The 12,452-nt window shown below is 43.7% G+C and overlaps 1 protein-coding gene across 4 annotated transcripts in view; it reads right to left on the bottom strand.

The window, feature by feature from the left end:
* Positions 1-12,452, bottom strand: part of mmp16a (matrix metallopeptidase 16a (membrane-inserted)) — a 75,937-nt gene that overhangs the window by 46,928 nt on the left and 16,557 nt on the right. Inside the window, exons 2-5 of one of the 4 annotated variants that reach the window (XM_082965645.1) lie at positions 12,082-12,230; positions 11,265-11,279; positions 10,948-11,070; positions 3,112-3,425 (exon numbers count right to left, since the gene is read on the bottom strand). In XM_082965645.1, coding sequence (XP_082821771.1) covers positions 3,112-3,425; positions 10,948-11,070; positions 11,265-11,279; positions 12,082-12,230 — 601 coding nt within the window. The remainder of the gene's footprint in view (positions 1-3,111; positions 3,426-10,947; positions 11,071-11,264; positions 11,280-12,081; positions 12,231-12,452) is intronic. The other 3 variants (XM_082965646.1, XM_082965647.1, XM_014157432.3) reach the window with 3 other exon arrangements.

Raw genomic sequence — 12,452 nt, 5'->3', positions numbered from 1 at the left:
TGTTTGTTTGTCAATTAGGGTGTGCAGGGTGAATATGTGGTCTGTCGTACAGTAATTTGGTAAAAAGCCAAATTCACTAAGGAAATTAAGAGTCTGCTGTTAATGATAATGCAGAGGATTTTCCCAAGGTTGCTGTTGACATATATCTTACGGTAGTTATTGGGGTCAAATTTGTCTCCATTTTTGTGGATTGGGGTGATCAATCCTTGGTTCCAAATATTGTGGAAGATGCCAGAGCTGAGGATGATGTTAAAGAGGTTAAGTATAGCCAGTTGGAATTTGTGGTCTGTATATTTTATCATTTCATTTAGGATACCATCAGCACCACAGGCCTTTTAGGTTGGAATGTTTGTATATTGCACTGTAGTTCACACAGGCCTTTTGGGTTGGATGGTTTGTATTTTGTCCTGTAGTTCATTCAATGTAATTGGATAATCCAGTGTGTTCTGGTAGTCTTCAATAGTTGATTCTAAGATTTGTATTTTATCATGTATATGTTTTTGCTGTTTGTTCTTTGTTATAGGGCCAAAAGATTGGAGAAGTGGTTTATCCATATATCTCCATTTTTGGATAATAACTCTTTGTGTTGTTGTTTGTTTAGTGTGTTCCAATTTTCCCAGAAGTGGTTAGAGTCTAAGGATTCTTCAATTACATTGAGCTGATTTAATTTGTTGTTGCCTAATATATTTTTGGTAGGTCTCCACACTACTTTCCTTCCATCTATAGCATTTCCTAATATTATTAAGTTATTTTGGCTTTGATGCCTCATGTTTGAGTATTGCTCTCTTCAAGTAGACTGTGATTTTGCTGTGATCTGATAGGGGTGTCAGTGGGCTGACTGTGAACGCTCCGAGAGACTCTGGATTGAGGTCAGTGATAAAGTAGTCTACAGTACTACTGCCAAGAGATGAGGAATCCTACTGTAGGAGTCCCCTCGAAGCCTACCATTGACTATGTACATACCAGCATAAGACAGAGCTGCAGGAGTAGTGACCCGTTTTTGTTGGTTATGTTGTCGTAGTTGTGTCTAGGGGGGCATATGGGGGAGGGAATGCTGTCACCTCCAGGTAGGTGTTTGTCCCCCTGTGTGCTGAGGGTGTCAGATTATTGTCCAGTTCTGACATTTAGGTCGCCACAGACTAGTCTCTCTCTCTTCCTCTCTCTTTCTTTCTTTCTCTTTCTTTCTCTCTCTCTCTCTTTCTCTTTCTCTCTCTCTGTCACTATCTATCCCTCTCTGTCTCAAACCCTCCTCTATCTCAGGCTGAATCAGGCTGGAAATGCCAATAGTGAATTTAGGGCAACCCTTCTTCCCCGCAGCACTACAAGTAGTTTAACTATAACAACGTTCCAATTCCAAGTTACTACCTACTGTACATATTACCATGATTAAAACACCCACATTTGTAAGTGTGTCATGCATCATGGAGTTGTCAAATAATTTAGAATAGGATCAATAAATCAGGGCAACATATAGTATGTTTCCTTTTCTTTTATAAAGCACTAGCTACCTCATAGCTCAGTGAATAACTACTGTATTTGAGTATCAATTGAAGATCATGTTCTGAATTACTCTGTTCATGCCAATCTACGGTGGTCCTATGGTTAAGTAATGCTACAGAGAAATCTTTATATTATTATTATTATTAGGTAAGTGTCATAGCTCTAAGTAACAACGTTCGACACAGTAGATACCCCATGCCATTCCCATCAACATGCATACACACACCCACGCGCACCCACACCCACATACACACACCTGCGCGCACGCACGCACACACACACACACACACACGCACGCACACACACACACACACACACACACACACACACACACACACACACACACTGAAATAACACACACGGAGGATATTGTATTGATAAAGATACCCAGACCTTAGCCTGTCTTCATGATTACTTTAAGCAACACATGTTTATATTCAGTGGGATACGTTACTGCTCGTGAATATATCATTTAATTGAATGTTTTCATTGATGTGTGGGCAGTGTTGGAAAAAAGAAGCCGCATCAATATTACATTGAGGAGAGAGAGGGGCACTGAATCACTAGCTTCTCTGACAGCTGCTTCTCCATCTCATTAGCATGTGTGTGTGGGTGTGTGTGTGTGTGTGTGTGTGTGTGTGTGTGTGTGTGTGTGTGTGTGTGTGTCCGTGCGCATGTCCCATAGGACTCACTTCAGATGTGTCCTTTAATAGCTTACATCTATACCCAGACTATTTCTCCCCTCTCCCGCCCCTCCACTGGATATGCTGCATTAACCCTAAATCATCAGCTATCTGCTTTACTTCCTACTTCACAATCTGGAACTCTCCAGTACCTCTTGTCTGAACTCTTCTCCTCTCCCTGACCTTACATCTCTCCTCTCATCCTCCTCTTCTCCTCGTCTACCTCTCCAGCTGCTTTTTCCTCCTTTTGGGTATCCCTCTCTCTCATCTTCTCTTTCTCTTCAGTCAGACACTCTAACTCCCTCCCATCTCTCCCACGCCTCTCTGTCATGTCCTTCTGTACTTCATTTTTTTATCACTCATATCGCCATCTTTTTCCATGTTTGTCTCTCTTTCCCTACCCCTCACCCATTCTCTCTCTCTGTCCCTCCCTCCTTTCCCTATCTTTCTCATCTCTCACCCCCATCACTCTCACTACCTCTTCCTCTCTCTCTCCCTCTCTCTCTTCCCCTCTCTCTCGGTCGATGATGACCCTGGTTGTTTTATCCTCGATGGGATGTACTCAGACAGTGCTGCAGACTGCATGCAGGAGGTCAAAGGTCAGATAGTGAGCTTAAACGGAGCGCATCGACCGGCCTGCCGGCGGACCTGTGACTCACCATAACTTCCCCTCCTTGCCTGCTCATACAGAGAGAGGCACAGCCAAGCCCAGACCAGAGGAACACAACACACTGAGTCCAGGCATAAATTGTAAACCAAACTTACATATCAACTCAAAAATACTGTGACAGTTGATAATGTTTGATAGGTTTCAAACACTCAACTAGTCCAGAGGAGTGTGATGTCATAATCATATATTAGTTGACTACATCATTGTTATATAAGCATCAATGTCTGTTTCCATATTAATGTTAAAGGTTATCATTACCCATCTTACCGTCGTGGTTGGGGTTGCCCAGGGTCCAGGGTTCGTCTGAGTCAAAGTGGGTGTCCCCTCCGATTCCGGGGCCCGGGAAGTAGGCGTGGGCCAGGAAGCCCCCCTCTCCGTCAAAGGGCGAACTGTCGCCGTGGAAACCCGAGGCAAAGATGATGGTGATGTCCACGTCCTTCTTGGTACGCTCCAGGTCGCTGTAGGGGACGGCTTCGAAGCGGAGCGGCGTCACGTTCTGCCACACATCGAACGCCCGCCGGATGGCATCATGGGTTTCCTCTGCGCCCACCTTGGGTGTGACGTTCTTTATGCTGTGGCAGGGGGAGAGGATAGAGGATGGTAGGGGTTAGGCCACACATACTGTGTATAGTATATCATAACAGTATATCATAACACACATTCCATGTTGTAACATATTAGAATGTACCATAGCATACAGCAACACACATACCATTACCTCTCATCATTATGCACTAAGTCGTACTACCGAAAAGTGAAGTGTAAAAAGGGGCTTTGAGAGAGAGTGTGCATCCCAAATGGCACTCTATGCACCATGGGTCCTGGTCAAAAGTAGTGCACTATAAAGGAAATATGGTGCTATTTGGGAGGCAGCCAGAGATGCAGCTGAGTCCTCTCCTGCTGCTTGGACTGCTGTAGCCAGGTGTTGAGAGAAGAACTAGAGGATTTCCTGATTTCCTGTCCCTGGAATTTACTTTCTAATTAAGGATTATACACAGCTCACCGCGTCACAAGAGCACCAGCAATCTGTATCCCCTATGGCACCCTACTCCCTATTTAGTGCACTACTTTGGATCAGGGCTCAAAGCGCTCTGGTCAAAAGTAGTGCACTATGTAGGGAATAGGGTTTCATTTGAGACGAAGCCACAGTCTGGCTTGGCCAATCTCCATACCCTCTACACTTTAGTCACGGCTAAAATACGGGAAAGAGGGGCACTTTGAATTTAAACTTATTTTTCCTTCTCAACATTGCACTTGAGCATCAGGCTTTATCCCCAGTTCTTCTCTTGAGCAGAAGTGGATGAGTGAAGTAGAGAATTCAGACACTCGCTACATTTCTACTGAAGTTAGCAGGTACTCTAGCTCCATGGTGTGCTATCTTCTACTGAAGGAATCTAAACTGTTAAGGGTGACTGAGTGTTCAACTCATCTGCTCTTCAGAAGTGATGCCTGCCTCGAAAAAAAAAAAAAAATTAATTTCCCCTCTTTGGAGATGATCTGCTCTCTCCCTCTCTCTCTCTCTCTCTCTCGGTTTCTCTCTCTCTCTCTCGGTTTCTCTCCGTCTATCTGTCTCTGTTTCTCATCTTGGCTCTGGTGCGTTTACTCTTCTCCACTCCTGCTCTCGGTTTCTTGTCCCCTTCTTTCTTTTCCTCTTTCTCTAATTCTTCTGGGCAACATAAAAAATATGGTGAATCTATTGTCCTGTGCTCCTTCTATATCTACTCCTAGGGAGTTTACAGTATCAGCATAGTATAAGCTGAGAGCTGAGCTAACGACTCAGCAGCTCAAAGGTGATCTTTGACATCTCTCTCTATCTCTCCTCTCCAGACTCATAGTCCTCATGGCTATCTGTTCTTACAGATGGAGCTGCTGGACTGCATGCTTCCAGTCAGCATTCCAGCCTTCTATCTCCCCCGCCTCTATGTCTCTCTCTCTCTTTCTCTCCCTCTCCCTACCTCGATCTTTCTCTCTCTCTCTCTGTCTCCCCCAGACGTTCCCAGACTTCCACAGAGAACTCTGGTTAGGCAGAAGGTAGTAGGCTGTTGTTTGAGGAGTTTGATAATCGTCTATTGTCTCTCAGTGTTACGGCAGTAAACACACAAAATACAACAGAAACGCTAACAGATGACAAGACGAGTAAATCTTGGATTTTACAGCACCCCTTCTCTCCTTCTCCCTCCCTCTCTTGCTCTCTCTCTCTCTCTCCCTTTTCCACTCTCTTCATCTGTCACTCAGGTCAGAAGATGTCACACTAACAGAGAATGAAAGATGTCCTCGTCCAATAAGGACTCTAAGTCTTGTTTATTAATTCACAGGGGGACATTTGCCACCAAGGTGTCTCTCTAATCCGCCGCTGGTTGGATTGAACTTTGACTGTCTGCAGCTGTCTGTCGTCCCATGATTACTCTCCGGGCTCTCTGAGGCACAGCTTGATGCTGAGGTACTCTAAGGCCACACACTCGTGATGTCCTTATGCGGAGCACAACTACCAAGGCAGAGTGTCCCGTGATTGGTGGTTTCAGTCAGAAATGTGTCATTCTGATGAGTGATGGCTGTTAGCATCAGAATTGTGTCATCATGTCCAGTGCCATTGCATGAATACCATGTCTAGAATACTTGATGGGAGGCTCTCTCAGCTCAGATCTTAGTGGAAGACTGTGGGTGTTGATTGCAGTGTGGTTTGTGAATCAGTGGTCCATAACTGGAATGTAACAGAAACGTTACAGTTGTGAAGTAAGGTTATTGTTCTAGAATCTCCAGTATATCAGATTTGGATGTACTCTGAGGTATGGCAAACAAGCGGGGGAAAAATAGGTCACTGAAATACATATCAGCTGATCGAGTAATCATAAAACCTCGGCTGTGGAACCACTTTCTCACGGACACAGAGATTAGAAGTAAGAGGTCTCCGGCTTCGCAGTCGACATGAAAAGGCTAAGTGTCCTTGTTTAACCTTGTCTAACAGCATAATGACTCCTACACTTCACCTCACTTAAAATATAAAACCTGTATGGCTATGACCACTTAAAGAATAAAAGGCAAAGAGAAAGTGCACTTTAATTTAAAAAAACTGTTTCACCCCTTTAGCCTGAATTAGTAATACAGTATGCATTTTGTGCAACACTGAAGAGCCAAACAAATAAGAGTAACTGCCACTGTCTCCACTCAGATTGTTCAAGTTACTGAAAGAGTACAACTCGTTGCTGCTGACAATAAACTGCTCGGGAGTCAGAAGCATACAGTAGAGAGGGGGAAAGAGAGAGAGAGAGAGAGAGAGAGAGAGAGAGAGAGAGAGAGAGAGAGAGAGAGAGAGAGAGAGAGAGAGAGAGAGAGAGAGAGAGAGAAACAGTACTGTAGTGTATGAATGCATGTTGTTTTAATGAGGTTGAGCTATAAGGCTGTACACCACCTCCATACTCCATGCTGGGAGAGTTATGGGGATGCTAGAGCTAATTATCGCCTCCCTACCATTAGCATGTGTCTACTGTATGTCAATGCATGCACATGTCCAGTACCAACAGAGAGAGGCATAATCACTTAACTGGCAAACACCCAGACTTCCACTCAGGTTACATGGATACACAGCCTCTCTCTCATAGAAATGCATCTAGGCAATAATGCAGAGCAGGAGTGGTTGGGATAGGTATGATGATGGGACATGGTAGATAGAGAGATGGATGTGGCATGAGGAATAGCTTCATCCCCATCTGGCCAGGCCAGCTACTGGAGACAACCACACACACACACACACACACACACACACACACACACACACACACACACACACACACACACACACACACACACACACTCACACACACACACACACACACACAGACACAGACACACACACACACACACACACAGACACAGACACAGACACAGACACAGACACAGACACACACACTCTCCCCTGCCCTCGTCCTCACCCACTCCCTCTCCCAAAATGTTGTATATCGTTATATAACCATCATCTGACTCAGCTTTCTGCTCTGCATCGCTACCTCTCTTTCTCTCTGTCTCTCTCAGTACTGTCTCTGTCTCTTTCTCTCTGTCTCCCTCTCTCCATCTCCCTCTCGCTCTCTTTCTCTCAGTGTTCTATAAGCATTAGGTCATTGTAACTAACAAAGGATTTCATATACTGTATAATACTGTATATTAAATATAATATCAGTACTAATATTAATATGCTGTATTATCTAATATAATGGTCAGGTATGTTCAACTGTATAGAGATGGACACACATTTTTGGTGGTGGTTGCCTTGACGAATGACACAGTGTGAAAAAATGTCATCTTCTCCTTGAATCTCTCTTTCCCTTTCTACTGCAGCACTCTCCCCTGCCTCATCTTCCTTTACCTCTCCTTTCTTCAATCTCCATCCATTCCTTTTAATGCACTGCACGCACTACAGCCCTTTCTATTTTTGCCCTATCGCTTCTTTCTTCCATTCCTGCCTGGCATCGCTACAGTTCATGAGTGGGTCACAGAGTCCAGATTATAATCAGGGTTTTGGTAATACTGTTCATATTTATCCTTCAAGGCAGACAAAAATGAAAATACATTTTTATTCTGAAGCTCAAGGATTAGTCCATAAAGTATGGGATTGGGGGCAGTTATACTTAAAAATGTAGGGCCAGACCGAGACCTATATTTGATCTGTTGCAAAATTTTTTACATATATTTCTTGGTATATAGCTTTAAAGTGTGATATGTGTTACTGAGTAATGATATGTTGAGACATGGGTGTAATCCTATCTAATGTAGAGTGGACACAGCCTAACAGTACCCCTTAGGAGCAAAGATGTTGAAAGAACAAAAGAGAGAGCGATAAAAGGAGCGTGAAAAACGGAGGAGAAGAAGGGGACCGCGAGGAGTGGCTTCAATGTTCAGATTAAAGAAGGATTGCATGGCAGCTGCCCTTCTAATGTCTGTCTGTCTGTCTGTCTGTCGCATTCTGTCTGTCTGCCATTCTGTTATTCTGTCGCTCTGTTTGTCTGTCATTCTGTCTGTATATCTGTCTGTTTTTCTGTCTGTCATTCTGTCTGTCTGCCTGTTTGCAAGTCAGACGGTTGTATAAAAAGAGGGAGGAATGTGATTTCTAATGAGTTGAGTAAGGCTGCTAGTTAAGTTTGTAGAGAGGAAACGGGTATTCTACCTCTGGTTAACCAGGTTTCAGTATAGGACTTGTTCCCGCAGGAGATGTATAGCTAGTAGCTAGGGGAAAACTCAGGAGACGTATAGCTAGTAGAAAACTCAGGAGACGTACAGCTAGTAGCTAGGGGAAAACTCTGGAGACGTACAGCTAGTAGCTAGAGGAAAACTCAGGAGACGTATAGCTAGTAGCTAGGGGAAAACTCAGGAGACGTACAGCTAGTAGCTAGGGGAAAACTCAGGAGACGTACAGCTAGTAGCTAGGGGAAAACTCAGGACACGTACAGCTAGTAGCTAGAGGAAAACTCAGGAGACGTACAGCTAGTAGCTAGGGGAAAACTCAGGAGACGTACAGCTAGTAGCTAGGGGAAAACTCAGGAGACGTACAGCTAGTAGCTAGGGGAAAACTCAGGAGACGTACAGCTAGTAGCTAGAGGAAAACTCAGGAGACGTACAGCTAGTAGCTAGGGGAAAACTCAGGAGACGTACAGCTAGTAGCTAGAGGAAATCTCAGGAGACGTACAGCTAGTAGCTAGAGGAAAACTCAGGAGACGTACAGCTAGTAGCTAGGGGAAAACTCAGGAGACGTACAGCTAGTAGCTAGGGGAAAACTCAGGAGACGTACAGCTAGTAGCTAGGGGAAAACTCAGGAGACGTACAGCTAGTAGCTAGGGGAAAACTCAGGAGACGTACAGCTAGTAGCTAGGGGAAAACTCAGGAGACGTACAGCTAGTAGCTAGGGGAAAACTCAGGAGACGTACAGCTAGTAGCTAGAGGAAAACTCAGGAGACGTACAGCTAGTAGCTAGGGGAAAACTCAGGAGACGTACAGCTAGTAGCTAGAGGAAATCTCAGGAGACGTACAGCTAGTAGCTAGGGGAAAACTCAGGAGACGTACAGCTAGTACCTAGAGGAAAACTCAGGAGACGTACAGCTAGTAGCTAGGGGAAAACTCAGGAGACGTACAGCTAGTAGCTAGGGGAAAACTCAGGAGACGTACAGCTAGTAGCTAGAGGAAAACTCAGGAGACGTACAGCTAGTAGCTAGGGGAAAACTCAGGAGACGTACAGCTAGTACCTAGAGGAAAACTCAACTGTGGTTCTGGGGTTCCTTTTCTTTATAAACTGTACATTCTGAAAAGTTTTCAGACCCCTTGACTTTTTCCACATTCTGTTACGTTACAGCCTAATCATTCTAAAATGAATTAAATTGTTTTTGTTTCTCATCAATCTACACACAATACCCCATAATGACAAAGCAAAAGCAGGTTTTGAGATTTTTTTGCAAATGTATAAAAACCAAAAAACTGAAATATCACATTTTCATAAGTATTCAGACCCTTTACTCTCTACTTTGTTGAAGCCCCTTTGGCAGCGATTACAGTGTCAAGTGTTCTTGGGTGTGACGCTACAAGCTTGGTACACTTGTATTTGGGTAGTTTCTCCCATTTTTCTCTGCAGATCCTCTCTGTCAGGTTGGATGGGGAGCGTCGCTGCACAGCTATTTTCAGGTATCTCCAGAGATGTTTGTTCGGGTTCAAGTCTGGGCTCTGGCTGGGCCACTCAAAGACATTCAGAGACTTGTCCCGAAGCCACTCCTGCATTGTCTTGGCTGTGTGCTTAGGGTTGTTTTGGCATTCAGGTCAAAGAGTTCAATCTTGGTTTCATCAGACCAGAGAATCTTGTTTCTCATGGTCTGAGAGTCCTTTAGGTGCCTTTGGTCAAACTCCAAGTGGGCTGTCATGTGCCTTTTACTGAGGAATGGCTCCGTCTGGCCACTCTACCATAAAGGCCTGATTGGTGGAGTGCTGCAGAGATGGTTGTCCTTCTGGAAGGTTCTCCCATCTCCACAGAGGAACTCTGGAACTCTGTCAGAGTGACGATCGGGTTCTTGGTCACCTCACTCAAGTTGTAGAAACATCTCAAGGATGATCAATGGAAACAGGATGCACCTGAGCTCAATTTAGAGTCTCATAGCAAAGGGTCTGAATACTTATGTAAATAAGGTATTTCTGTTTTATTTTTAATAAGTGTGCAAACATTTCTAAAAAACTGTTTTTGCTTTATCATTATGGAGTATTGTTTGTAGATTGATGAGGTATTGTTTTTATTTTATCAATTTTAAAATAAGGCTGTAACGTAACAACATGTGGAAAAAGTCTATGGGTCTGAATACTTTCCGAATGCACTGTATAATATAATATAATATAATATACTGTATCGTCACTGTCTGATGAAAAATGTAACTTAAATGTACTCAATATGTACTCAATATACTGTATGAGTACTCTAGGATCAAGAGATTGTATTCGAAATAGCTTCTGAAGTTTCGTAATTGTATGTTCGTTAATGGGAAAATATGGCCGTTTTAAAACATTTCCTGAAAAGGTTTTGTTTTGGAGGGTTTCATCAGACAGTCACAATATAATACAGTGTATGCAACTTAACTGTAGCGTTTTATCCAAAGCGACTTACAGTAAATCGAGTGAATCCCTTTTTAGTATGTGATCCCTGCAGGTATTGAACCCAATGACCATGGTGTTGTTAGAGCTGCGCTGTTACCAACTGAGCCACACAGGACCTTTTACATATAGCCTAGCTGAGAGGTTGCCACGTCTTCACCTAGTAAGACCTTCTTATGTAGACTCATGAACACAGACATGAAGCCTAGACACATCCTCAGGCACATGGCAGACCCATAGAGTAAAGCCCATGTTTTAAAGTACTGTATCAATTGTTTTAACCAAAAATCAATCCCTAGTCAACCAATCATCCAACCAACCAATCAATCAACTCACCTGTATGCGATATGCTTATGCTACCAACCAACCAACTAATAACAAACCAACCAAACAACCAATCACCAACCAACCAACCAACCAACCAACCAATCACAAACCAAGCAACCAAGCAACCAATCACCAAGCAAACAATCAACTCACCTGTATGTGATATGCTTATGCTGCCACTTCTGCCCCGTAAGGGCGTACCGCTTTTTCCGGACACTGAATTTGGACGCCCCTCCTAGCTGGTCTGGTACACCACATCGGGGCTTCTTCATCCAGCTAGGAAGAACAGAGAACACCATTAGTCAAAACAGGGTGTATGCTTGGCCTTGGCTGAACAAACTTTGTAATGCAGTCCTGTCATTACTTCCAATAGACATACTAGTTATCACAAAGTCACACACACACAAACACGCTCGTGGACACACACACACATCTGCAAAGAAATAGACATAATAAGAGATATGCCTCACCTTACTGTGTAATCGCTAACATCATTATACGAAGCACAAAGAAACAAAAAATTAGACTTTAGCATGCAGGTTAGTCATCACAAATTCCACCACATTGTTGTAACTGATTTGATACACACATCATACAATTGATCTCAGCAACAAAGGCACTTGTTTCTCTAATACTTTTAACACAACCAAACTGCAGCTTCTTAGACTCCTTCGTGAATCCCAAATGGCACCCTATTCCCTATTAGTGCACTACTTTTAACCAGAGCCCTATGAGCCCTGGAGAAAAGTAGTGCACTATATAGGGAACAGGGTGCCATTTGGGATGCAGCCCTAGGGACTCTTACACATGTTGATTGGTTCAACGAGCAGCAGAGAGACAGACAGGCAGACAGGAAGACTGAAGCTTTCATTCCCTTTTCTAGGCTTCTAGGTTCAGAGTAATACTGTGGCATTTACCCTGACTTTGATCTGCTGGTGTAGGTGTATCTGCTGTAAAAGAGCCCTTTGATCACATTAAAACGGGACACTTAACCTGTGTGATGCTAACTCTCTGTCTGGGAAACGCTCCCGTCTGTTCTCTTCTCTTCCAGAATGTCAAGCAGCGAATCAGGACAGCATTACAGGTATGTTTATAAAGGTCTGTGACTGTTTATTGGACGTTTAGGGACGTTCATTAACCTACAATGAAGTTGTACTGCACAGAATGAATGATTTATAAAGCACCTTGCATCCCAAATAACTACTCATTCTGTGATCAAGATGAATAATTATGTGCATCTTCCTTCTCAAACCGATCCCCTACAACATGCAAAGTGGTGAGGCTCACTCTATAGTGTTCCTGTCCAGCGATCCTGTGACGTTGAGGCCATAGAGACGCTGCATGGCAGCGATAGCAGACTGCATGGTCTGGGCCGTCCGCAGGACCGACATCCTGGGGTCTGTAGGGGGAAGGTAGCCATACCTCTGGAGCCATGTCTGAAGGGGGGAGAGGGGGAAGGAGGGGGGAGAGAGAGAGAGAAAGGACACAGAGGTGAGTGGTCAGTAAATGGTCAAATAATGTACAATTCCAATAAGGTAGGCTTTATATATAGTATTTTATAAGAGCCATTGAAACCCACACAACCATGAAACAGTGGTGTAAAGTACTTAAGTAAAAATACTTTAAAGTACTACTGAAGTAGTTTTTTTGGGTATCTG

This window comes from Salmo salar, chromosome 19 (assembly GCF_965601325.2).
Source record: "Salmo salar chromosome 19, fSalSal1, whole genome shotgun sequence".
Taxonomy (NCBI): domain Eukaryota; kingdom Metazoa; phylum Chordata; class Actinopteri; order Salmoniformes; family Salmonidae; genus Salmo; species Salmo salar.
This window is presented reverse-complemented; position numbering and strand designations above follow the sequence as displayed.